Source organism: Ostrea edulis, chromosome 7 (genome assembly GCF_947568905.1).
Source record: "Ostrea edulis chromosome 7, xbOstEdul1.1, whole genome shotgun sequence".
Lineage (NCBI taxonomy): Eukaryota > Metazoa > Mollusca > Bivalvia > Ostreida > Ostreidae > Ostrea > Ostrea edulis.
This window is the reverse complement of record NC_079170.1, coordinates 92,910-120,904: the sequence shown is the minus strand read 5'-3', so window position 1 is coordinate 120,904 and position 27,995 is coordinate 92,910. Positions and strand designations below refer to the sequence as shown.

At 34.8% G+C, this 27,995-nt stretch overlaps 1 protein-coding gene across 1 annotated transcript; it reads left to right on the top strand.

Annotated features, from left to right (window-relative positions):
* Positions 1-6,831: 6,831 nt before the first annotated feature.
* Positions 6,832-23,399, top strand: LOC125656176 (uncharacterized). Its single transcript, XM_048886770.2, has 16 exons — positions 6,832-6,931; positions 7,747-7,822; positions 7,999-8,090; positions 8,199-8,411; positions 8,526-8,627; positions 8,934-9,056; positions 9,186-9,335; positions 12,911-13,060; positions 14,706-14,855; positions 15,387-15,410; positions 16,055-16,198; positions 16,585-16,719; positions 21,586-21,600; positions 21,714-21,828; positions 22,019-22,100; positions 22,810-23,399. The coding sequence occupies exons 1-16, from the start codon at positions 6,907-6,909 to the stop codon at positions 23,044-23,046; spliced, it is 1,833 nt and encodes a 610-aa protein (XP_048742727.1). The 5' UTR covers positions 6,832-6,906; the 3' UTR covers positions 23,047-23,399.
* The last annotated feature ends 4,596 nt before the right edge of the window (positions 23,400-27,995 follow it).

Sequence of the window (27,995 nt, the reverse complement as noted above, 5' to 3'; positions counted from 1 at the left end):
TTCTTGCACGGGAGAAGTTTTGCACAAGAAAGTTGGCTCGAAAAGCTGAAAGATCTACCAACTGTTTGTACGGAATGATAAGACGTTTTCACAGAACGAAGTGGAGCTTTGTAGGTATAGTAGCATGCTTCGTTTTCATTGATTGATATAGTAATCAAACATGCCTACTAATAAAACAAAAGCATGAAAAACTAGTTCTAATTGTAACGGGGACCGTTACATATGTTCCCCAAACCTCCCCCAATTAAAAAGTGATGTCCTTGTGAATCTATAGCAAAAAATCATTTTATTTTAGCCTTTAATTACATGTAGTACGTTCAATATGATAATTTCAGTACCAAAACATGAAAGAAAGCGTTACACGTGCATACACGCGCACGCGTGTATGATTCCGAATTTGTGTTGATGTCGTTCAACAGGCATGTGTATCATATACCCACAGTGTAAATTTCATAACGTTTCCACCAAATATAAGGAAATTATAGCGATTTTAAAATCGTCCAATCAGAATTCAGCAAACGTGCATGCACGTGCTGAGCAGTAGTTCTAACCACAGCAATTTGTAAGGAGTACCAAGACACATTTAAACCATTAATATCAATAGAATTTGATGAAAAACAAAAACGTTATCGTCCTTTAAAAATTGAACATTTAAAAAACGTTGCACGCGCATGTGCGTGTGAGTTGGCATTTTTTGTTAATCAATATATAGATACACATATTGTCTACGTATGCTGTGACTATCATCTGATTCGCTTCATAAATAAGATAGTTACAAACGTTTTAATATTATCCAATCAAAATGAAGCGCACGTGCATACGCGTGCAAATTGGTAATTTTGACCATGCAAATCAGTTAAGGGTCTTAATATCTACCTATGATATGAATTTCAAGCCATTTCAATGAACAACAAAAAAGTTAGACTGATTCCAAAGTTAGTGTACAAATTTTGTAATGTGCGTGCATGTGCATGCGTGCGCGTGCTGACAAAATAACTATTATTATTCATATGTACAAATGATATACTATCATCCTATTTAGGTCTTATATCGCTTCCTTCAATATTCTGATTTCGTGCATGCACGTGCAGACAAAATGAATATCACTATGCACATCTACAAACGCTATACTATCATCCTGGAAAGTTTCATATCGATCCCTTTTGTAGTTTCTGAGAACACTACCGGACAAAAAAGTACCGGAGAAAAAGAATAATAACTAGACACTCATTACTAGTAATGAGTAGGTCTTCCGTTAGACCACTTCCGGTAAAGAGCTTTCTATTCCTACGAAAACCATTTAAATGTATCAGAAAACGTGCCTTAACAATCAATGAGAAATGTATTATCGAATATTTTACTCCTTTCTCGTAACTTCCGGTGACGACCGGAAGTACTATTCAGATGCGTTTTCCTATAAATGACAACGACTCTTTACTGTCTATATTCCCTGAAAATTTCACGTCTCTATCTGAAAGAGTTCTCAACAAAAAGAAGTAGACTAAAGAAAGAAAAAGTAGTAGGTTACTACCGACCGGAAGTCAATTTTGAAAAACAAAATTATCAAAACTTTAGAAGTTGATACTTTTATTAAGACATGTGAAAATCATATGAAAGACTTCAAATCTAAGGGAGATTTATGGGGACAAAGAGACGAAAAGTAAAAAGGTATTTTATCAAGAAACCGGAAGTAGTCGTTTTGACTACCGACAGAGTCAATATTCTTTTGACACTTTGAAAGAGAGTTAAGAAACTAGTATAGGTTTCAATTTAGAGGAAAAAGTTTGAAATTTGCGATTCTTTCCATCACTTCCGGTGACGACAGGAAGTGACGGTCGACATGTTCAACCCCCTACTGCACGCTTACAAACGGAGATTCATCATCCCTGAATATTTGATGAACCTATATTTGACCTCTTGCAAGGAAAATGCTGGACAAAATTCCTTTTGAGAAACAGAAAATCGGCCATATTTTCTGACCGGAAGTGAATTTTTTAAAAACAAAAATAATTATAGTAAGGTCATTTCATAAGACATTATTCCTGAAAATTTCAAGAAAATATATCCAGCCATCTCTGAGAAATCACTCGAAGAATTTGGAAAATTGATTTTTTTTTAAATACTTCCGGTATAGACCGGAAGTGACGGACAAAAAAATTGAATGTAGGTGTACAATGGACTCATGTTAGTTGATCAACTCTACAAGTTTCAAGCGTCTATCTATATTCACTATTGAGAAACTGAAAAACAAGGTTTGAATATGTCCACCCCATATCTCACGACCGGAAGTGAATTTTACAAAAATATTTAAATATACTCTAGACATTTACAGTGTCTATAACATATGTAAAATTCAAATCATTAACTTGTTTTATGACCGATTTATGGCACTGAAAAATGAGAGAATTAATAATCTTTCTTTGATATAACCGGAAGTTGGAGATTCAACTTCCGGTGGGGTCAACATTTTTTGAGAATTAGAACGAGACCTAATAAACCAATATAGGTTTCAATTTGAAAGAAAAAAGTTTGAAATTTATGATTTATTAATCACTTCCGGTGACGACCGGAAGTGACGGCCGACATTCTTAACCGCCTACTGCACGCCTACAAAGTGGGATCTATTAACTATGAAAATTTGGTGACTCTATCTTTTACCGTTTCTGAGAAAAACGCTGGACAACGAAAACAGCTAATACGCCGTATTTGCCGACCGGAAGTGAATTTTACAAAAATGTTTAAAATTACTCTAGACATTTATAGTGACTATAATATATGTAAAACTCAACTCATTAACTAGTTTCATGACCGATATTTATGACACTGAAAAATGAGAGAATGAATAGTCTTTCTTTGATATAACCGGAAGTTGGAGATTCAACTTCCGGTGGGGTCAACATTTTTTGAGAATTAGAACGAGATATAGTAAACCGAAATAGGTTTCAATTTGAAAGAAAAAAGTTTGAAATTGATGATTCATTTAATCACTTCCGGTGACGACCGGAAGTGACGGCGACAAAAAATATTACGTGCATGCACCATAGAGAAAATAGATCTATCATCCCTGAAAGTTTCAATCGATTATCTTTAGTGGTTTTGAAGTTTACCCTCGGACAAAGTTGCTGACAAAAACCGGAAAATCGGACGAATCTCACGAACGGAAGTGAATTTTGAAAAAATGAAAAAAATTCCTCGAGGTACACTCGTTCTCTTCAATCTGTAAAAGTTTCAGGAAAGTCCATCCAACGGTCTCGGAGACGAAAGGGGAAAAAAAAATAAACAGTAGAATCACTAGAAGGTCTTCCGTTGGTAACGGAAGACCTTAATAATAATCATTCATTACTAGTAATGAGTAGGTCTTCCGTTAGACCACTTCCGGTAAAGAGCTTTCTATTCCTACGAAAACCATATAAATGTATCAGAAAAGGTGCCTTAACAATCAATGAGAAATGTATTATCGAATTTTTTACTCCTTTCTCGTAACTTCCGGTGATGACCGGAAGTACTATTCAGATGCGTTTTCCTATAAATGACAGCGACTCTTTACTGTCTATATTCCCTGAAAATTTCACGTCTCTATCTGAAAGAGTTCTCAACAAAAAGAAGTAGACTAAAGAAAGAAAAAGTAGTAGGTTACTACCGACCGGAAGTCAATTTTGAAAAACAAAATTATCAAAACTTTAGAAGTTAATACTTTTATTAAGACATGTGAAAATCATATGAAAGACTTCAAATCTAAGGGAGATTTATGGGGACAAAGAGACGAAAAGTAAAAAGGTATTTTATCAAGAAACCGGAAGTAGTCGTTTTGACTACCGACAGAGTCAATATTCTTTTGACACTTTGAAAGAGAGTTAAGAAACTAGTATAGGGTTCAATTTAAAGGAAAAAGTTTGAAATTTGCGATTCTTTCCATCACTTCCGGTGACGACAGGAAGTGACGGTCGACATGTTCAACCCCCTACTGCACGCTTACAAACGGAGATTCATCATCCCTGAATATTTGATGAACCTATATTTGACCTTTTGCAAGAAAAATGCTGGACAAAATTCCTTTTGAGAAACAGAAAATCGGCCATATTTTCCGACCGGAAGTGAATTTTGTAAAAACAAAAATAATTATAGCAAGGTCATTTCATAAGATATTATTCCTGAAAATTTCAAGAAAATATATCCAGCCATCTCTGAGAAATCACTGGAAGAAATCGGAAAATCAACATTTTTTCGAATACTTCCGGTATAGACCGGAAGTGACGGACAAAAAAATTGAATGTATGTGTACAATGGACTGATGTTAGTTGATCAACTCTACAAGTTTCAAGAGTCTATCTATATTAATTATTGAGAAACTGAAAAAACAAGGTTTGAATATGTTCACCCCATATCTCACGACCGGAAGTGAATTTTACAAAAATATTTAAATATACTCTAGACATTTACTGGACGCCTACAAAATGAGATCTATTAACTCTGAAAATTTGATGAGTCTATCTTTTACCGTTTCTGAGAAAAACGCTGGACAACGAAAACAGTTAATAAGCCGTATTTGCCGACCGGAAGTGAATTTTACCAAAATATTTAACGTTACTCTAGACATTTATAGTGACTATAATATATGTAAAACTGAACTCATTAACTAGTTTCATGACCGAGATTTATGGCACTGAAAAAATGAGAGAATGAATAGTCTTTCTTTGATATAACCGGAAGTTGGAGATTCAACTTCCGGTGGGATCAACATTTTTTGAGAATTAGAACGAGACCTAGTAAACCGATATAGGTTTCAATTTGAAAGAAAAAAGTTTGAAATTGATGATTTATTTGATCACTTCCGGTGACGACCGGAAGTGACGGCGACAAAAAATATCACGTGCATTCACCGTAGAGAAAATAGATCTATCATCCCTGAAAGTTTCATTCGATTATCTGTAGTGGTTTTGAAGTTTACCCCCGGACAAAGTTTCTTTCAAAAACCGGAAAATCGGACGTATCTCACGACCGGAAGTGAATTTTGAAAAAATGAAAAAAAAAGTCCTCGAAGTACTATCGTTCTCTATAAGCTGTGAAAGTTTCAGGAAAATCCATCCAACGGTCTCGGAGACGAAAGGGGAAAAAAATAATAATAACGAGCTATAACTGTGTTGGGATGCCAACACAAATGTCTCCGAACACCTCACCATGTCAGAAATGGCTTTTGATGCCAGATCAGGATTCTCAAAAAACCCTAGAAACTAAATTTGGTTGAAATCCGACGGACTTGATTTTTTGGCCGCCATTTTCTTTAATGGCGGCCATTTTGAAAAATCTGAAAATAGATTGGAAGGAAATACTGAAGCTAGATATGAATTGTGGACCCTCCATTTACCCCAGAACCCAAATGTTGTACAGATTTTAACACTTTCAAATATTTCAGTATATGGCGGCCATTTTGAAAATGGCGGCTCAAAAAAAAAATTGATGGTGGAAATGGACTCGGGGTCACCAAAATACCCTAGAAATAGAATTTGGTTGAAATCCGACAACCTTAATTTTTTGACGTTTTTTGGCCGCCATTTTGAAACGGCGGCCATTTTGAAAATTTGGAAAGTTGATTGCACCCCTCCTCATGACCCCCTATCAGTTCACATAGTTTGAAGTGGGTCTGTCGAAACACTTTCATACAATCGAGCGGACAAATTTCTCAGGAAAGAAGAGGAATAATAAGAAGAATAAGAAAAAGAAGAAGAAAATAAGAATAATAAGAAACGGAGCAAAAACAATATGTCTCCGACACTTTGTGTTCGGAGACATAATAATAAAAAACAGTAGAATCACTAGAAGGTCTTCCGTTGGTAACGGAAGACCTTAATAATAATAAGAAACAGAGTAAAAACAATATGTTCCCAAACTTTGTTTGGGGAACATAATTATCCGTGCTGCTAGACTGAAGTTCTGATGCACACAAAAAATGCTGACTTCTGATCTAAGAATCTTTTTTAACCATCGTGATCATATGTAGTTTTTTATGTTTTGCCATACAGATCAACAAAAGTTTTTATAATGAATGTTGATTTCTTTGTACAGCCAATAGAGAGATAATGTATTTAAGAGAAGACGAATGCTGGACCAAGCTCAGTTTATTCTCGTTGTAATCAATATCAACTGGAAGAAAGAGATACAAAACTACACATGAATGATTCAAATTTGGTAAAATAAAGAACCACATCTGTTTCGATACAAGTATGACCTAGAAATAATCACTGTAAGTTGTAATAAATTGCTTTTCATCATGAAAAATTGCTTCATGTAAATCAAAACTTCCTATAAAATGTATATTGTTCACATGATAACACCAAAGGCTGGAAAATGGGCATTGGGGGGGGGGGGGGGTTAAAAGTGCTCGTGCATCAGAATTTATTGCAAAATTCTTGATATTTAAAAATCTTTGCTTTGTCGATTTTATGATCTAAAGAAGATTGAAATTATTTCCCATTACGTCCGTTGAACTAGGGTAGATCGCATTATAGATTTATGATAGTTTTGTGTAGGAATATATTTGACATCTTCACTATATTTTCTCAAGACATAGAAGGATTCGTAATTTCTTAAATTTCCTAATTTTTGACCACAGGGGATGCTTACTCCTCCTAGGCACCTGATCCCACCTCTGGTGTGTCCATCGATCACACCCGCCGTGAGCCCTATATCACTGTTCGTTATCTTCACCTTTCACTTTATATACAAAATGCAGCTGTTAAAATCAAGGATGTAATGGTTATTTCCGTAATTGTAAGTGGTACTAGGTATAACAACAAGGAAGCGAGCGTGTTTGGCACGTAGAAATATTCATAATTCAAATTTGGATGTGGATATGTTTACGTTTTGCCATATAATGAATAAATGATACTCTAGATTAGACAGACAGCCATGATGAGAGGAATGGAGTTAGTCGGTAAGTAACTGGTTATCTCAATACAGTTACTTTGTTTTAGTAATATCTATCAACGTAGGTCTAATTCAACCGAAAATCTAATACATTGTATCTCTATAAAACTCTGTTCTGCAAAATTTCTTTCAATAGTTTTACTTAATCACACTTATAAATTGTCACAAAATGAACTGAAGATATTGATCAGCGATGAATCTAAAAAATTCCATCGAATGCAAAATTAAGAGAAGGGCAAATTCAGAACGTGGTTATGCCAGAGATGGGATCAAGTACCTAGTAGGAGCAAGCATTCACTTTTGACCAGTCACATCCGCCGAGATTATGTCAACAGAGTATTCCGCAGTCAAACGCAAACTCAAATTAGATCATCATCATGTGTAAATGTATTTTTATTAAACACCATTATGAGAAATTTACATAACGCAATATATTGTTGAGTATTGATATCTAAGCACCGAATGTGATTAAGCCAGGATATACGGATCAAGGCGGGTTTGACCGTTGAACAATGGATGCATACACCTCCTAGGCACCTGTTCCAAACTCTGTTCTTTTCAGGCACCGTGTTTGATTTTTTATATCGATCCCTGTTTTTTAACTTCACTTTATTCAAACTAAATTTTACAAGAATATGTTATTTGTGATTACAAAATATTACAATTTTAATTTCGAGTTTGATATTTAATGACGAAAGCCCTTACAATTAAACTTGCTTTATCTCCACTTCGCAAAGATGTTTGACAGATTTTGCATATTTGTTCGAGTTTTACATTTATGTCAAGTCATATTTATTTCATTGTTTCCTTGTCGATTTACAGATATATTTCTATTCTTGATCGGTCTGAATGGGATTTTATTGTCGACCAGCTCGATGTTTTCTCTGCATTTCCAAAGGTAAGAGTTTCCTTTGAAATACCTTGTTTAAAGAATTTTTATTTTTCGTACACATTGATACTAAATGTTTCAAAATCGTCGATGGACAATATAAAACAAAAAGGGGATATTTAATTAATTTGTGCCGAAGCTGCATCAGGGATCCACGACATGATAAACAATTCTTGCATTTGAAGGAAATTCAGCATTCAAGACATTATCCGGTTTGTACAGAGCGATCAAAGTTGTGATTTTTTTCTACAGGAAATTCCATCACTAATTCGACAAGGTATTGTGTAATAACAAATAAAATACAAAAAAAAAAAAGAAATGATAAATGATATTTAGGTGTTTAAAAATCTCTACACCATGTTACACACCATTCTTAACATTCCAGACAACTTGACATCTGATCAAAATGAGGGGACTTGCATACTTCTCACTTCGTTCGACAATTCGTCATCAAATGAAACGATCCGGCTTAGCAGTGTTGTTGTGAAGGTTTATGCCAATGTAAAGAAATACGAATTTTCTGTGATGCCTAACCAATGCAAAGGAAATAATTCCTTCAACGAAATTCAGATTCACGTCTTATGTCTACTTACAGAAAGTAATTTATACACATGCATTATCCTAATAACGATTCAGAATATACATATATATGAAATTAGATTCATGCATTTGCATTATACCATTGTGTTGACGTCCTTTCCTTGTATTGCAGTATATAACGTAACTATATGCGATGATGTAACAAGTTGTAACGCTGAAAAAGAATTCTGCAGAAAGCTATTTGAAGGTGGAAATGAAATAGGGCTTTGCATTGGTACATAATACTTTATCATTGACTATTTGAATTAATATATTATAGAATCATAGTTAGATTGTGACTCATCAAAGTGTTTGAAATCAAACCGTGAATTGCCAACATAAAGTTTAGTCGATAGTAAATTTCTTGGGAAGATACTTTATGTTCGTTTTTGATGATTTGTTTTTTTTAGTGAGAGGTGAAAATATGATAAAGCCATTCTTTATCCCTATCACTGATCAATACTATACAGACACATCTATTTAGCCCGCTAAGGAAGAGTGCGCAAGGTTTTCAATACTTTAATTCTTATTTTGATATAAGCACAGCGCAATCTCTTTGAATCCTGTGACGAGGATATGATATGTACACAGACCACTAAATGCGAGAATAGGACATGTCACTGCAAGAACGGATTTGAAGTAATGGGTGGTACATGCTTGCCTGGTTAGTAGAAACTACACATAAAGAGAACAAAAGATATGAACCAGTGTTCTGTTATGTTTATTTGCAAGTTTGGAAGTAAAACAATTCCTGAAATAAACATAATGGTTTTTATTTTTTTACCTTGTACAGTTGGGATGTCTTTAAATGAATCATGCTCTCACGACCGTCAGTGCACTGGTACTACAAACGCCGGGAGGTGTCTACAGAATAACCAGAGACCAGGTGGTGTCTGTTCCTGTAATCCAGGATTCCTGCAAGAGGGTTTCGATTGTTTACAAAGTTTGTTTGTTTTAAAGACACTATCTTTTAACAGTTTTTAGTAAGGAAACATACCCATGTGGACACATATTGGACGGTAATTTACTTGCATGCTACTTCTGTGATGCTATGTTTATGCTATATATAGTATTTTACAATATGATATGACGATAATTTCTTTAGATCATGAAATGCGATCACCAATATATGTAAGATTTCATGTATTGTACATGTAAATATTATGATAACAAATGACACCGATCTTCAATAGTTTGCAGTAGAAAATTGAACTTTAAATAGTATTTACCGTGGAGGATCATAGTATCATAAACAAAATGGCATCATCGCATTATTAGCTATAAATATATCCCTTTGAACCCCCAGCAAGTTAGTGAATATGAATGAATGAAAGGCTAAGGTAACGAACCGTGACCAATCTCATGCCTCCTATAAGCAATACAAAATAGAGAGTTGGGCAAACACGGACCCCTGTATTTACCAGATGTGGGATCAGGTGCATAGGAAGAGTAATCGTCCACTGTTGACCGGTCACACCCGCCGTGAGCCCTATATCTTGATCAGGTAAACGGAGTAATCTGTAGTCAAAGTCAATGTGCCAAGAACGGCCTAACAATTAGCACGAAACACGTCAGACAGCATTTGACTGATGGAATATTGAAATTATAAAATATGAATTAATTGAAATAGATAAAAGTTACCTAGTACATGTACATGTACTTTTTGATAGACTCCTCTGATTGTATTATCTTGACAATTCGTCTAGAAAGTGACTTGTATAAGTTCTCTAGATTATGAATAGGAATAGATGTCCATAATCGTAGAATAACACAATTTTGGATTATTCTTTAAAACAATAACCAGCAGTTTTCAATGATATTAGTATCCAATGATTGTATTGGCCACAACATACTACGAATATCATTCCGATTTATGACACCTGGTATTCGATGCATTTGCGCATTGTCGTCTTGAAAAGTAGTCATGGGGGAATTTCCGACCACAAATTGTTATATGTCATTATACAGGTATATAGGAATCTCTCTGTCTGTATGTTTGTCCGTTTGTCCGTCCGTCCGTCTGTCTGTGCAGATTCGTGACCGGACCATAACTTCTTTGTTCTTTGATTTAGGCATACCATATTTGGCACACATGTGAATCACCATGAGACGATGTGTCGAGTACCTTCATGGCCTCTATATGACCATGACCCTTGACCTTAAGGTCAAAATTAAAGGGTTTTTTTTAATGGATTCGTGTCCGGACCATAACTTCTTTGTTCTTTGACATAGGCAAACCACATTTGACAAATGAGTGTATCACCATGAGACGATGTGTCATGTACGTTCATGACCTCTTTATGACCTTGACATTTGATCTCAAGGTCAAAATTATAGGGTTATGCCATGGATTTGTGTTCGGACTATCTCTTACATTTTCTTCAACAAATGCATACCATATTTTCACAATCAGGAAAGAGGTAATTTAAACCCTTTGGGAGATTGGGGTAAGCGGGGATATTCTTAGTGAGCACTGCTCACAATACCTCTTGTTATATAATCTATTATCTTTATATACTTTTGGACATTTGAATGACCTTTATCAGCTACCAAAGAATGATAACAGATACAACTCCAAACACAATGTTGAATTTTTGAGACGTGACCAGGAATGACTTATTGAAAAAATGTTAATATAACCATTAGTAATCAATCTCATAACTCCTATAAGAATTATGAAATAAGAGTATGGTAAGAGCGGACCCCTGGACATACCAGAGGTGGAATCAGGTGTTTAGGAGGAGTAAGCATCCCCTGTTGACCGGTCACACCCGCCGTGAGCCCTGTATCTTAATATGGTAAACGTAATTATCTGTAGTCATACTGGGTGCCAAGAATGGCATAGCAATCGGTATGAAACACGTCAGACGGCATTTGACCCAATGATATGTTGTTTTGGCAAACTAGATCGTTAAAACGACCATATAATTTCTGAATTGCTGACGTTGAATGAGATTGTTGACACCTGTACCATAAACTTATTTGTCAGTATCTTGTCTTTATTCAAAAACTGACCATACGCAGAACAAGGTCTTGTGTATCGAATCAGTTGATATTTCGGATTTCAAACATTTCGGTTGAGCATCACTGAAGAGACATTATTTGTTGAAATGCGCATCTGGTGCATCAAAATTGGTACCGTATAAGTTTTACATATATAAACACCATATGCAGTTGATAATGGAATATTGCTACATGAATATGGAAAGTTCACTATGGAGAAGCTGAAATGATCCCGTTTGTCATAAAGATGAGTTGTTAGTTTGCCGTTTATATCTACTTTCAATAGAATATTTAAGTATGAAGCAGAAGTGAACGACTCTGTGGTGTCTTTTATTTCCAGTTCAATGGGATATATTTAATATATGAATAAAAATTATTATTGTTAATAGATAAAACGTCGTCTATATATAAGTGTGTCGCATTGAATGCCACAATATATTTTTCTTCTCACGTAGAAGTTTTTGAAATTATTCTGCTTCATAGGAATATACAAACAGGTCAGCTAACAAAGGGGCGCAATTTATGCCCATGGGAATTCCAACCGACTGTTGGAAGACCTGATCACCAAAGACTACGCAGATAATGTCAATGAGGAACCCCAGCATTTTATAAAATTTCAACGTCAGAGAACTTGTGCGTGAAATCAGAGTGTTGTTTAACAAAGTAATGTTTTGAATGACTGATCACTAGATATGAATATTTTCGTATTCCATTTTGTTGAAGAAGCAACTGTCTATGATGTCGAAAAGTCTAGTCTTTGATTTATCATGAAGAATGGTCCTGTAAAGTGTTGAAAATTTATCCGTCTTGATATTCATTTGTCAGAGAATTTGTTATTGATGTTTTTATGAAGGAATGTTTTTTAGTAATGAAAAAGGGCTAATATGACATGATTAAGATCCCGTTGTAATATCACACGATTTCCCCATATCGCATTAATCACCCCGTATTCATGATAAGGATTCATTCGTTGTATAAATTGTCATACAGGTATAATTCTGTAATAATGCTAAACGAATCTAGGGGCTGTTAGCTCGCAAACCAGATGACGCGAAATTTGAGTACTTCCGGTGGTCATTGCTGATCATTGCTGATATAAGACCAATTCACAGCCGAATAATCATACATTAAAGGAGTTTTTAAAAAAATGTTTAATGTAAAATATAATTGTGCAATAATGGAATACCGACAAAATTGGATGGGTATCGTAAAATTATACCAAAGTATAATGATTGTAAAGGTAAATATTCGTTCATATTTGTTCAAGTGTTAACAGTTAAGTCAGTCGTAGGGGAATCTTGTATACCTGATAACTGTAAAGAATGTACCGGTACATAAATAGAGGGTGTGTGTTATAGCAAATTTATAGAAGTTCATACAGCGCGTGCGATGAATGATTGCTACAAAAAGTTCAAGTTGTCTACTAGGTGAAATAGTTTAGATATATGGTATTTTTGTCGATTTTAATGTGGAGAATTTCCACCTTTTGAAAGCTGTTCATTTCATGATTTACAGTTAACAAAACGCTTTTTGAGACCTGTGAAGTAGACAATCAGTGCAATGTCACATTGGGTTTGGGGATATGCAACACAGTTGGTGTTAGAAAAGTGTGTGTCTGTGGACCTCAATACACAGAGAATACCACCTCCTTAACGTGTCAGAAAGGTATTGCAAAGAATATTAGAAACACACAATATTGTTCAGTTTATTTCCATATATAAGTAGCAGGTTGATTAGATCAAAAATATATTTCTTGAATGATATGACAATATGCATGCCAAATTCATCCTAAATCTAATGAAAATAAAAATATAACTGATGATAGGGAACTCAGTCGTATGGTATTGTCGGTTAAATTATGCAGTTTTAACATTTACTCCCTTTTCAATTTCAGAACAAGGTCTATGTCTTTAATGCCCCGGTCACAAAGTGGTCGGGATATAGTTTTATCCTTGTCCGTCTTTCTATCATTCTGTCCTTCTGCGAACCCCACTTCTTTCTAAATGTCTTAAGATATTGAAAAGTGCTTTTTTTTAATGTAGATGTATATTGATGCATTACGGACCGAGTTTGAATTTTTACCCGATTTCTTGATTGTTGGAGGAGTTGTGCCCCTTTAACGTAGAAAAATTAAAGCCAGGACCAGTTTTCCGGACTTTTTTGTAAATGCCTTGAGATATCGATTTTTTTTTTTTGCATACAAGTATAGGTTGCTAAGTTACAGATAAAATTTGAGTTTTGTTCTGGTTCATTGATTGTTGATGGAGTTGGGTCCCTTTAACGTAGAAAAGATCAATGTTAGAACCAATTTTTCGGAATTTTCTAAACGCCTTAAAATATTGAACTGGTGTTTTTTTAAATGTATTTATTGTAGTTATAGTTACATGTGTGCATATCGAACACGTGCTTTGTTTATATATTTACCGGAAACCAAATTTCATTGGTTTCTATTTAAGTTTCTGTTACCTGTTATACAGGTACTTAAATTAGAGAAACATGACTTCTCGTGATTTTGCAAGTAAGGAATTGGCCCCATTCGAAGGCACTCTTCCTGTACGTTTTAACCTGGCACCCACCCACCCAGAAAGCATTCATGAATTGTTTTATTACTGATCTTATTTTCTCATTTCTTCTTTTGTTATTAAACATAACATTTGATTTTTGATGTCAATAAACTGCATTCTTGAGAGCGCTTCTGTGCCTTCACACTGTTTATTATAGTATAAATCATCTATGTTCGGTTGAGTGTAACGAATTAGAACATAAACAGGTGTATATAGATGAGTTACAGATCGCATACGAGATCTGTTCTGGTTCGATGATTGTGATGGAGTTGTACCCCTTTTATAAAGTATGTATTTACTCTATATGATGACAAAACATATACAAGATTATCCTAGAGTTCTGCTCTGTACTAAAAGCGTGTTACACACAATATGAATACCACATTCAATGCTATATGTCGATGAATTTCACTGTACTGGATGCGGAGGCATATATCTAGTATGAATTATAAAATCAATGTAACATTATCTACAATTTATTTCGATAACAAACTTAAGGTAAAAACAATGTTAAAGCATTATTACTATACATTATCAATGCAATATAATTAAATGTAGTGGTTTCTGGCCATTGTTTTATTGTGATTTAGAAAAAACAATGGAAAAAATCGTTTATTCAGCATCTCGCATCAATTTGTATACTAGGCATTGTGACCTTAACCAGGTCTGTCTCTGTTCTGAATAGAAATAGCACTATGTAATAGAAAATGGCTACATTTCAAGTTGATGATTTATCAAATTATCAGTTGGGAAGAAAATATTTGAGACGTGCACAATGGATGCCCGATGCACCAGGACAAAGAATGCAGATGTGTGTAAATACAATACAGAGACACAAGCTAACAGCTGTGCTTGCAGGGATGGATTTGAATGTGTGAATGCATCATGTGTACCAAGTAAGACAATGCAGAATCTTTAATAGTATCCTTTGGTCATAAATACTACCATTATACTTCTAAGATTTGTACTTAATTGAATTATGAACATTTATTAAAACATTCTATTGACTGCACCGGGAATGACATTGCATGTAATTAATTCGCATTTTGACTGCGGATAACTCCGTTTACCTGATCAGGATATAGTGCTCACGGCGGGTGTGACCGGTCAACAGGGGATGCTTACTCCTCCTAGGCACCTGATCCCACCTCTGGTGTGTCCAGGGGTCCGTGTTTGCCCAACTATCTATTTTGTATTGCTTGTAGGAGTTATGAGATTGATCACTGTTCGTTGTCTTCACCTTGCACTTATACTAATATAGCCAATGTACTTGCACTATTGACCCTGTCAATGAAAATATTAAAAATGTTTCTTATTGAAATACTGCTTCGCTTCTTAGATATGTATAATGAGGAATTGTTGATACAGCCCTTGAACACAACATAAACAAACAAAACATTACTAACTTTCATTCGTTATTATTTCAGTTTGTAGACAGTTGCTTGAATCCTGTGAGTATGATTTGCAATGTAACGGGACAGCAAATGTAACTGTTTGTGAATTGTTTGGAAATATATCACTATGCTTTTGAGAGAGAGAGAGAGAGAGAGAGAGAGAGAGAGAGAGAGAGAGAGAGAGAGAGAGAGTTATGTCTTACAAAGTATGACAATGATAATGTATCTAGCAGTAGCAGAAATATTTTTTGGAATTTAAATTGATATGTACAGGTGAACACATTGATAGACAACATGTGTTAGGAAATGCTGTGGATTTATATAATGCGGGATTGTATAGAATCTGTTGTACGTTAGACACTATTTTTGCTGCAATTATTTTTAACCCAAGAGATCGGGATAGCAAACTAAGCTTTTGAGTTTGAAATTTAATGTGATTAGTGTTGATATATTGTTACTAATACTATTTCGATAGAAAAGGTCTTGGTGAACCATGTGAAATTGACAGAGTACAGAAACATTACATGCTGGTGTTTGTGGTGAAAACATTTCGTGTTCCTGCAATAGAGGGTTCCTCAGAGAAGACAGGGACTGTATAAGAGATTAAATATTAGAATTACACAGCCTTAGGTATATTGACGAGTTATGAGATTGATCACTGTTCGTTATCTTCACCTTGCATGAATTTGTTATTATTTCAGTTGGTAGACAGCTGCTTGAATCCTGTGAATATGATTTGCAGTGTAATGGGACTGCAAATGCAACTGTGTGTGGATTGTTTGGAAACAGATCAATATGCTTTTGTAATAAAGGCATGTTTGAGTTTAATGGGACATGCATCGAAGGTAACCGTAGCTCTGTATATCTTCAAATTACAAGAGAGCGATAATTATCTATATCTCTCAACCTCTGAAGTTGATAATGTAATCGGCAGTAGTAGAACTATTGTTTTGGATTTGATTGGTAGTTACAGTTGTACATATCAAGAGACGAAATATCTTAGGGAATGTCGTGAGTTACATGATTCAGAAATTGATAAATCATTTTCTATTTGGAGGCATTATTTTCTTTTTTATCTCAAAATATTGGCATAGCATGTTTCAAAATTTGAAAAAAATATCTGCAACTGTCATGTTTTTGTAGATGATAAGATGGTATTTTAAATCCCCTTTTTGTATTCAATGTAATTAGTATTCATATATTTTTTACATTGCTATTGATACGCTTCCAGCTGGTAAAGGTCTTGGTGAATCATGTGAAATCGACAGACAGTGTACCGAAACATTACATGCTGGTGTTTGTGATGAAAATAGTTCGTGTTCCTGCGATATCGGGTTCATCAGAGAAGACAAAGACTGCATTAGAGGTTAGGTTTGAGAATAATTAAAAGGACTGCGTAACAGGTTAAATTTTACTATTACATATCCTTAAGTATAATAATGAGCCATTCATTTTTTCAGATTCATTTTAATTGGACATTATTCATTATATTCATCGTACCTATACTGGGTTCCTAAACTACATAAAACCCTTACAAACAAAGATACATTGTTGGATCTAGTAAGTGCTCTACCAAGCCCCTATCTTTGCTCCTCACGAAAATGTTAACAGCTGTGAAGGAAAAACTTCAAACTTACTGTGCGACTACATATGCCAGAAGTGGTGTTAATCAAATGTGGATTCTAAAAAATTCTAAAGAACTTTTAGTAAACTTGAAATCACAGAATTTTTCCCAAATCAATAGCATTAAAACATATGACTTTTCAACACTATATACGACCATTCCTCACGATAAATTAAAGACTAGACTTTTTGACATCATAGACAGTTGCTTCGTCAACAAAAAAGGAAAACGGAAATATTCATATCTAGTGATTAGTCATTCAAAAACTTACTTTGTTAAACACCACTCTGATTCCACGCACAAGTACTCTGAAGTTGAAATAAAAAATATGCTAGAGTTCCTCATTGACAATATCTTCGTGGTCTTTGGTGATCAGGTCTTCCAACAGTCTGTTGGAATTCCCATGGGCACGAATTGTGCTCCTTTGTTAGCTGACCTGTTTTTATATTCATATGAAGCAGAATTTATTCAAAAACTTCTACGTGAGAAGAAAAAATCTCTCGCTGTGACCTTGAATTCGACTTTTAGATATATCGATGACGTTTTGTCTATTAACAATGATAGCTTTCATTCATATGTCGATTTGATATATCCCTGTGAGCTCGAAATAAAGGACACCACAGAGTTGTCCACTTCTGCTTCATACTTATATATTTAATTGAAAGTAGACATTAACGGCAAACTGACAACTCAACTGTATGACAAATGGGATGATTTCATCTTCTCCATCGTCAATTTCCCACATTTATGTAGCAATATTCCATTATCACCTGCATATGGTGTTTACATATCTCAACTGATTCGATATGCAAGAGCTTGTTCTGGGTATAGTCAGTTTTTAAATCGAGGTAAGCTACTGACAAACAAGTTGATGGTACAGGGATTTCAACAGTCTCGATTGAAGTCAGCATTTCGCAAATTCTGTGGTCGTTATAACGATCTAGTTCGTCAATACAACCTCGCATTGGGTCAAATGCTGTCTGACGTGTTTCATACCGATTGTTAAGCCGTTTTTGGCACAAGGATTTGACTGCGGATAACTCCGTTTACCTGATCAGAATATGGGGCTCACGGCGGGTGTGACCGGTCAACAGGGGATGCTTACTCCTCCTAGGCACCTGATCCCACCTAGGTGTGTCCAGGGGTCCGTGTTTGCCCAACTATCTATTTTGTATTGCTTGTAGGAGTTATGAGATTGATCACTGTTTGTTATCTTCACCTTGCATTCAGTTGTTCATAAATAGTTATAACTATCAATTCCATATTCAACATTTACAATGATGTATTACTCCTCCTTAGCACCTGATCATATCTCTGGTGTGTTCAGGGGCCCGTGTCAACCTTGTTTTTAATTTTGCATTCTTTATAGGAGTTATGAGATTGATCACTGTTCGCTAGTTTCACATTTTCATGTAGTTTGCAAAATATTAATGCTAAAACAAATCTCTAGTGAATTCTATTTCTAAAACATATATGTTGAGACGCAGTACTGGAAAAATACGAAGGAAATCAGTCATAGGTAGTTGATGGATGTAACTGTTATTCCAGCTTGATCAATTGATATTGAGATATACATGTAAATGTTCAGGTTTTTGAACCATGTAAAAAGATAAGAACTGCCTTTATATAAGAACTGTTACTATTGCATCTAAACGTTTTAATCATAAACAGACTTTGCAGTGCCTAGATATAGACCATCTTGTAGGCAATTAACCAATGTATTCTTCTTCTTCATCTTCTTTCAACTATAGTCCAGCTGGACGTGTCATTACTGGTGATGTTGATATAGTTGGAAATGAGGACCTCAAATCACTTATTCATTCTGAAAGTCCTAAATACAGAGAACCTCGGTCTTTTAATTGGCGACAGAGTTTTATCTCTATTATGCATTATGTCGAAGATTATGCTAGACGATGGGCTAAATATGAAAAAGAAGAACTTGATACATTGTCAGAATGGGTTAAGAGCATAAGAGGAATACTAAGACCCCGCATTAGATATATTAATACAAAACTACGTACTGTCTATCATTCTGTATTTAGTAAACCAAAAGTGATAAAAAAAAAATAGATAGGTTACATGAGGAATATAATTTGGTTCCAGCTGACAAAGCTAGTAACAACGTTGTCTCTGTAAGGCCCATTATTATAACTGTATTTTAAACGAACTTGGCATTAATTCCATATTTGGTAATCGTACTTATACCCCAACTGCCCTTTCAAAACAGGAAATTCTTTAAAAGCATGATTCAGTGTTAGACATAATTGATATCCCAGTCAATGGGTCGAATGAATATGAGTTATTGTACCTATACTGGATTCCCAAACTACATAAAAACCCTAACAAACAAAAATACATTGCTGGATCCAGTAAGTGCTATACCTAGCCTCAATATTTGCTCCTTACAAAAATATTAACAGCTGTGAAGGAGAAACTTCAAACTTACTGTGCAAATACATATGTCAGAAGTGGCGTTAACCAAATGTGAATTCTAATTTTTTTATAGAACTTTTAGTAAACTTGAAATCGCAAAACTTTTCCCAAATCAATAGCATCAAAACCTATGACTTTTCAATACTATACACGATCATTCCTCAGGATAAATTAAAGACTAGACTTTTTGACATCATCGACAGTTGCTTTTTCAACAAAAGTGGAAAAAAGAAGCATCCATATCTAGTGATGAGTCATCCAAAACCTTACTTTGTGAAACATCACTCTGATTCATGCACAAGTACTCTGAAGTTGAAATAAAAAATATGCTAGAGTTCCTCGTTGACAATATTTTCGTGGTCTTTGGTGATCAGGTCTTCCAACAGTATGTTGGAATTCCCAACGGCGCAAATTGTTCTACTTTGTTCGCTTTTGTTATATTAGTATGAAACAAAATTTATTCAAAAACGTCTACGTGAGAAGAAAAAATCTCTTGCTGTGGCCTTCAATTCAACATTTAGATGTATGGACAACGTTTTGCATATTAATGATAATAACTTTCATTTATATGTCAGTTCGATATATCCCTGTGAGCTCGAAATAAAAGACACCACAGAGTTGTTCACTTCTCCTTCATACTTAGATATTTTATTGAAGATAGACATTAACGGCCAATGGATCACCCAACTGTATAACAAACGAGAAGATTTCAGCTTCTCCATCGTCAACGTCCCATATTTATGCAGCAATATTCCATTATCGCCGGCATATGGTGTTTATATCTCTCAACTTTCTCAATTGATTCAATACACAGGATGTTGTTCTGCATATAGTCAGTTTTTAAATCGAGCCAAGCTACTGACAAACAAGTTGATGATAAAGGCGTTTCAACAGTCTCGACTGAAGACGGCATTTCGCAAATTATATGGTCGTTATAACGATGTAGTTCATCAATACAACCTATCATTGGGTCAAATGCTATGTTACTTGTTTCATACAGTTTGTTAGACCGTTCTTGGCACACTGATTTTGACTACAGATAACCTGATCAGGATATAGGGTTCACGGCGGGTTTGACCGGTCGACAGGAGATGCTTACTTGTCCTAGGCACCTGATCCCATTTCTGGGGTGTCCAAGGATCCGTATTTGCCCCTATTGCTTATATGAGTTATGAAATTGATCGTTGTTCGTTATATTTACTTTTCACATTACCGTAGTTATGTGATCAATAATATATGAGTAAAACGAGGTACATGCAAAGCTCTGTTTGAGAATAACATTTATAAAAGAGCGGAAATAATGAAGAATAATCAATCTGATAAAACTTATAAAAAGATACAAATTTACCAATAGGGCAAACATGGACCCCTGAACACATCAGAGGTGAGATCGAGTGTTTTGAAGGCTTAAACATCACATCAGACAGAGAGCTTGTATTTGCAAAATAAGTTCATTATAAGACCAAACAATTTGGGAAAAGCTGTCTTCAAACGACTTTGAAAATCTGTAAAATATAATCTTGTTTGTCAGTAGAATGTCTCAAATTAAAAATTAATCTTACGCAGAACGTTCTCTCCTAATTTCATAAACTGGAATTGTACACACGGTAGCCTCTTGTTCTGCATTTGATGATGTATTAACAAAGGACACAAATACAAATATATTACGTATTAAGTGGTGGAGGATCATGTATCATTTCCGTAACGTAGCAGTGTTGTCTACTTATTTTGTGGAAGGCAACTTTCATTTTGAAACTATAACAACAGTCTCGTTTAAAGCGAACATTTCATAAACCCTATGACCGTTTTACTGCTTTAGCATGCCAATACAACCAAATGCCGTTTGATATGCTCCAATTGGATAGAATAACTCTTCATCGTTCATCAAACTTGCTATATTTCATCAAGATATAGAGCCCTAGACTGGTGTGACCAAAGGGGATGGTTACCTCCTAGGCAGCCGAGCCTACCTCTGATACATTCAGAGTTGGTGTTTGCCCAAGGTTAAGTTATGAGATTGATCACTGTTCGTTATCTTTACCTTTCATAGATCGATATCGAATCGACGTATGAATAAGAATGACAGGTATCATTTTACACAGAATTCCAGTTTTACATTATCATGTTATTCAACCCTCCGAGAATGAGATTTTAACATTATTTGTTTTCCTTTAGGCGGATGGAATGAAGGTATGTAAAACCTGTTGAACTTCTTGTTTTACGTTGTTTTTTATATCTATAATACACGTAAAAGTAAAAAGGATAATTTTTGATGGTGATTAATTATATTGCTTTTATTTCAGAAATAATATATCGATTTATGTTTGTCGGAGCAGGCGGGCTTCTCTTTGGAATATTTTACTGGATTGTATTACTTGTACGTAAATGTAGAAGAAACCTACTATACAGAGGTGGAAGGTGCAGTATTACATTTCCTTAATCTTTATGTTTTTTCATAGTTATCGATTGTACACTATTTTCATTCATTTTTGATAGGATTACTGGTTCGTATTGTGTGAATGACAGCTTTGTGTGTATAATTGTTCTACATTTGCTACTTATTGAACGTCACCAGTGTTTTACCTCTGAACGATTTTTTTGTGACCAGGTTTGTAGTACAGTCTGATCAAGAAACCATCAATCGTCAATCCACTTTGTATGCTGTGCCCAGTGATATTAGGAATGATGTGGTATGACATAAATATCAAAAGATTACGTGTAGCATAAGTCATTTTAGAATTAATATCAATTTACGAATCTATTTATGACATGCTAGATTGGTTTCCAAATCGATTGGTAATAGGTATATGAAAATAACTATTAAGCTTCTATGAATGAAAACATTCAAGATATTATCACCCATATGTATGTAATAAATCACGTTTGTTAAAGCGAGTTCATTTCCATCTATGTTTATTGTGCCCCCTTCAAAGAAGAGGGGCATATTGGTTTGCACCTGTCGGTCGGTCGGTCGGTCGGGTGACCACATGTTGTCCGCTCAATATCTTGAGAACCATTCACTTGATCATAATGATATTTCATATGTGGGTTGGTTATGAAAGGAAGAGGACTCCTTTATTTTTTCAGGTCAAAAGGTTAAAGGTCAAGGGTCAATCTACTCTGGACATAGGAATATACTATCCGTTCAATATCTTGAAAACCCTTTGCTTGACAGACATCAAACTTGGTACTCTGGTACATCTTCAGGAGTTGATGGCCCCTATTGATTTTAGGTCACATGGTCAATCCACTCTTGAGATAGGAAGATATTGTCTGCTCAATATTTTGAATTGATGATGCTACTCTCAATTAAATGATGTGTGTATAACCCTTTTCAATTTTGCACCATGGGGACATATGTGTTTTACAAACATCTCGTGTTCTATATTGCTTTTTTAGGAAACTGCAACGCTTGTTGACCGAGATACCAGAAGAGTAGCAAATCACGCATGCAATCACCTCAACGAACTTTTGGAAAATGAAGACAATGCATTCTCTCAGCAAATTTTTGTAGAGCAGGACCCTTGTGATGACGTCTACAACCACCTCCATGAAAAGGAATCACCACTGTGTCAAGGCGTGTATGACGTCGTGGAAAATGTCTCTAAACGCATGTTCCAGAGTTCTGAATTTTGATGATGACCCCAAATCGGCTGATTTCTAAGATTTTGCTGGACCTATAGTTGCAAGCACGCTCTAAATATGCAATAGGTACATCTGTAAAGCTTTTCTATATATTGTATAACTTCATTTTGACAATTCTTCCACGTTTGGAATGTAAAACAAATAAATATGTACGTTGAATAACTTCTCGAATGTAAAATGTGGAAGTTGAAGCAGAATATAGATAGATGTACAACGGTGGGTTTTCTGGGAGGAAGGTTGATGCATGTTCACATACCAAGACACATCTTACTGAATCATGTACACGTTGGTACTTAATACAGGTATATCAATGCTGTAATATCTTATCAATAAAAGTGCAGAAGCGGTAGTGAGTGGAATATTTAAGTGCACACTAAGTTTCTTTCTGATTTATTCCCATCGTTGTGCGTTATATGTGCTTGTGATTAATTATCACATCCCGAGCTTCATTCGTTCTTTCCCTTAAGGGATTTTATTTCACCACACCATTTCTTATATTTTCACTCATTTTTCTCTTTTCATCGATCGTATATGCAGAAATCTCAGATCTCTTATGCATATTTTGTATTCAAATTTCATCCTTCAGCCTTCGAACGTTAGTATAATGAAATGGTGAGAATATTTATTAACTATTAGAAAACTGGAACATTAAATTTCTATAAATCATGAGGCCGTTTCACTAGATTGCTCTAACGAAAAATATATTTGTAGTATTTCTAAATATTGATATATCAAAGTTTAATCAAAACAAAATGTAGAATCCTGCTTTCCTCATCACTAATTATTTCACGTACATACATCTTAGTATGCCAATAATAGAGTGCAAATATCTTCACATAAGTGATACACTAAAATTCAATTAGAATTGTTATTGTTGCACTTCGATAAATCAAATCAAAGGTAAATTTGCAAACACTTTCATCCTTGAAATTCTTGAAAGGTTGAATAAATTTAGATACACTCGGATGTGAAACTTTAAACCCTCATATTTTGCCACAATTTTATTCCATATGTGATATTTCAATACTATTGGTGTACAACTATTATACATACTCACACATGTGCAGCAATGATTTGAAAAATGTGCATCATTGTGATTCTCTTATTCCATTTCTCATTAAAACCCGATTGTTATAAAGTTCTGCCCGGTGCCGTGTATTTCATATACAGTGTAGCCTAGATACCCCATATTATATGTACAGACCCTGAAACGTACAGCTACACCAAATGAACCGTTCAGTTCTCCACTAAAAACGTTCCCAAACAAAACCTTTCCATTCGAACCATGCAACGTACCATTCCCAAGCCAAAGCGTTTACTTCCAAGACAAAATCGTTCCCTTCTTATCTAAAACTGTTCGTCCTTGATTAAGGTTTGGTTTAGGTTTATGTTTAGGATTAGGTTTAGGGTTAGAGTTAGGGTAATAGGAAGACCAAGCGCTTTGATTTTTTAGTTTGATTTTTTTCTAAAAATAGCTTGCAAATTCCGATTTTAAAAATAGAGATATATCAATACAACCAGTTGCATTATGGGATCACATGCTTTTTGTTGCATTATGGGATCACATGCTTTCGATCGTGGAGTTAGCGATACTGCAGATGATTTTGTTTCACTAGAATTAGTTGTAGTAAGGTCCGTGGGATGGCAAGTGATGACACGGCGGTTGAAGCACTTTATATATCTGTTGAAAGAAGCCACGTGACTAGAGTGCAGAAAACAATGGAAGGGAGAAGAAACAGCGATTAGAAAAAAATGTAGGAAAATAAACGATGATATCTGACTGACGGCAAAATCATATTAAAAGAAATGTGCTACACGGGCAGATGAAAACAACCCATGGTCTCGCGCGGAAATGAGCGAAATGAAAGAGACGTATCCGGTAATTAGTATTTATCCGGAATGCTAGTGCGCAATGGCGGCAATAAACAAACGAAACGGATACGTTGAAGGAAAAACTTCTTTATTTCTTTCTTACCGTTATGTAGACCAGTGAAAATAATGAACAACGATTAATTGCATAAATCCCATGAAGAATAGAAAACTGAAAGTAGGGCAAACATAGATCCCTGGACATATCAGAGGTGAGATTAGGTAAGTAGGGCTATTCTATGCATGAATGAAATGCAAAACTCACTGTCTGAACCAAATTATCCTACTGGTTTCACAATCCCATTACATCGAAATGATCATTGTATTTTCGTCCAACCCCCAACAAAAAATCGGAAAGTAGACATTGATTTGGGGGAGTGGACATCAACCGGGGGGGAGGGGGGCGCTAAAGTGTTAAGAGGAAAATGGGGGGGGGGGGGCGAAGGATGTAATCAAATTCATCAGTTATAGCATGTATACCAGAACTAGTAAATGTGCACAATTGGCTGGGAAAAGAGCAATATGGACTTGTATAATTATATATATGTGTATGTTTAATTGTTCAGAATGCAAAGTTGCAGTATGTATTCACATAGACATATAACGGATAACATATCTGTTATATGTCTATGCCCGGGGCAGGGTTGGCAAAAAAGTGGTCGATATGAGGCCGGTGGTCAATACTGGTTAAAACTGGTTAATACTGGTCGATTGAAAATTGTTTGGTATAATAATAATATACTTATAAGTCATAATATTATATAAATAATGTACAAATGACTCTGTTGAATATTGGGGAGATGTAAAAGTTTCTGTTCAAATTCCTTAATTTAACAAGAACTACCTTAGTATAAGTATTGTTTCATCAATCTTCATTTTAACTGTTGAATACAGTTGAATAAACATTTGAGGGTGGGTTAGTGATGTTTTCATAACAATAACAGGTACACTGGACATCTCTGGTCCCAGCCTATGCTTATTAACACCTGTCCACTCTGCTTCCTGGGCTCAGGTAATGTTCAGCTACCTTTTATTCTTAATCTGTCCAGGTACATGTATTAGGAGGTCTGTCTCCAATAATCAAGCTATGTTATAGAACTGTGACCCTCTGGTATGTACTGAAGATATTTCGATCAGTTTTAGCAAACCAAATATATTAAACTTATGAAATTACATTTGATTTTATCTAATGAACAATATTAATCAACAATTGATCAATATAATGAAAAGACTTAATTTATCTTTATCTTTGCAAGAAATGTATAAAAATAGGAAAATGGACAGTTTAAATCACAATTGACCATTATTGACCACTTGGGGAGTATTGACCGGGACGGTTAAAACCACTGGTTAAAACCGGGGGCGGTTTTAACCGCCCAACCCTGCTATGCCTCTATGGTATTCCGAGATCATACTAATTACTTTTTCTTTAATTAAGTGAATTTATACATTACTTGTTTCTCCTAACTACTACTTTATGGCATAAATTGAAGATTCAGTCCCTGGTGTTGGAGATCTTTTATCTTGAAAACAATAGATGCTAGTGCCACACAACCAAAGAATGTAGTAAACATACTGCTACCTTTGCATGTATTAATTAGCAAATTAAGGTACTAGTAAATATAAATGTAAGGAGCAAATGTCTAGGGTGTTTTTTATCTATTAAAAAGATTGTATCAAACTCTAAATCTAATAAGTAAAATTTTGTAATATTCCAGCTTCAGGAAGTTTATCCTATGATAATGGAGGTGATTAGCTACTTTGAACCTACTTTCATGGATCTACCATATTTTTTTTTTTACTATGACATTTGACTTTATGTTACTTTTCAAAGAACGTGTAATTTATACGTATAACGTGCATCATATGCAATTGTAATGATGCAGGCAACTATTTTGATGCAATATAAAAGGCAAGCGTGAACTGTAGATCTACCCAGATTAGATTCAATAAGAATTGAAGGTCAAAACCATGGTGGTAACACAAAGCATCTGCATACAAGATTTTTTAGGCTTGTTAAATGAAAAATTATATGGGGGGGGGGCATTTAAAAATCTCCGCAAGAACCACTGGGCCAGAAAAGTTCAAATTTACATGACAGCTCTCTGACATAGTGCAGATTCAATTTGTTAAAATCATGGCCCCGAGGGTAGGGTGGGCCACAATAGGGGATAAAGGTTTTACATACAAGTATATAGGAAAAATCTTTTTTAAAAATATCTCTTGAACTATTTAAGCTAGGGCTTTTATATTTTGTATATACATTTTTTTATGTGATGCAACGGTATTCGATCTTGTGACTTTGACCTGGAAGGTTGACCTACTTTTGATAAAAATCTGACCTGAACAATATCTCAAACCTGAGTTTTGATAACATTGACTCGCACCTAGAATATTTTAATTTCTAACGTCCCCTATACAATGCAATTTATCATCGTATTTTCTCTCTCCATCTTTATACATGTATTATAGATTAAACAATCAGAAATCAAACAATAATAATAATAAAAAACAAAACAAACATAAGTTATTCTTTATTGGCGCAGCACATCAACATGTATAATGGTCACAGTAGTTAAAAAAATGCTTCTGTTTGAGATACCACATGGATTATAAATTACACAATCAGAAATCAAACAATAGTAAAAAAGCATAAATAAGTTATTGAGATATTTCTATTTATGATTTATCACGGCTTTATATTTAGAGAGAGAGAGAAAGAGTTACTGAGATATTTCTATTTACAATTTATCACGGCTTTATATATATATATATAGAGAGAGAGAGAGAGAGAGAGAGAGAGAGAGAGAGAGAGAGAGAGAAAGTTATTGAGATATTTCTATTTATAATTTATCCCGGTTTTATATTTATAAAGATAAAGAGAGAGAGAGAGAGAGAGAGAGAGAGAGAGAGAGAGAGAGAGAGAGAGAGAGAGAGAGAGAGAGAGTTATTGAGCTATTTATAATTTATCACGGTTTTATATTTATAAAGAGAGAGAGAGAGAGAGAGAGATGTGTAAAACTGTAGCAATAATATAGATGAAATAATATGACATGGCAGTAGTGTTGCAT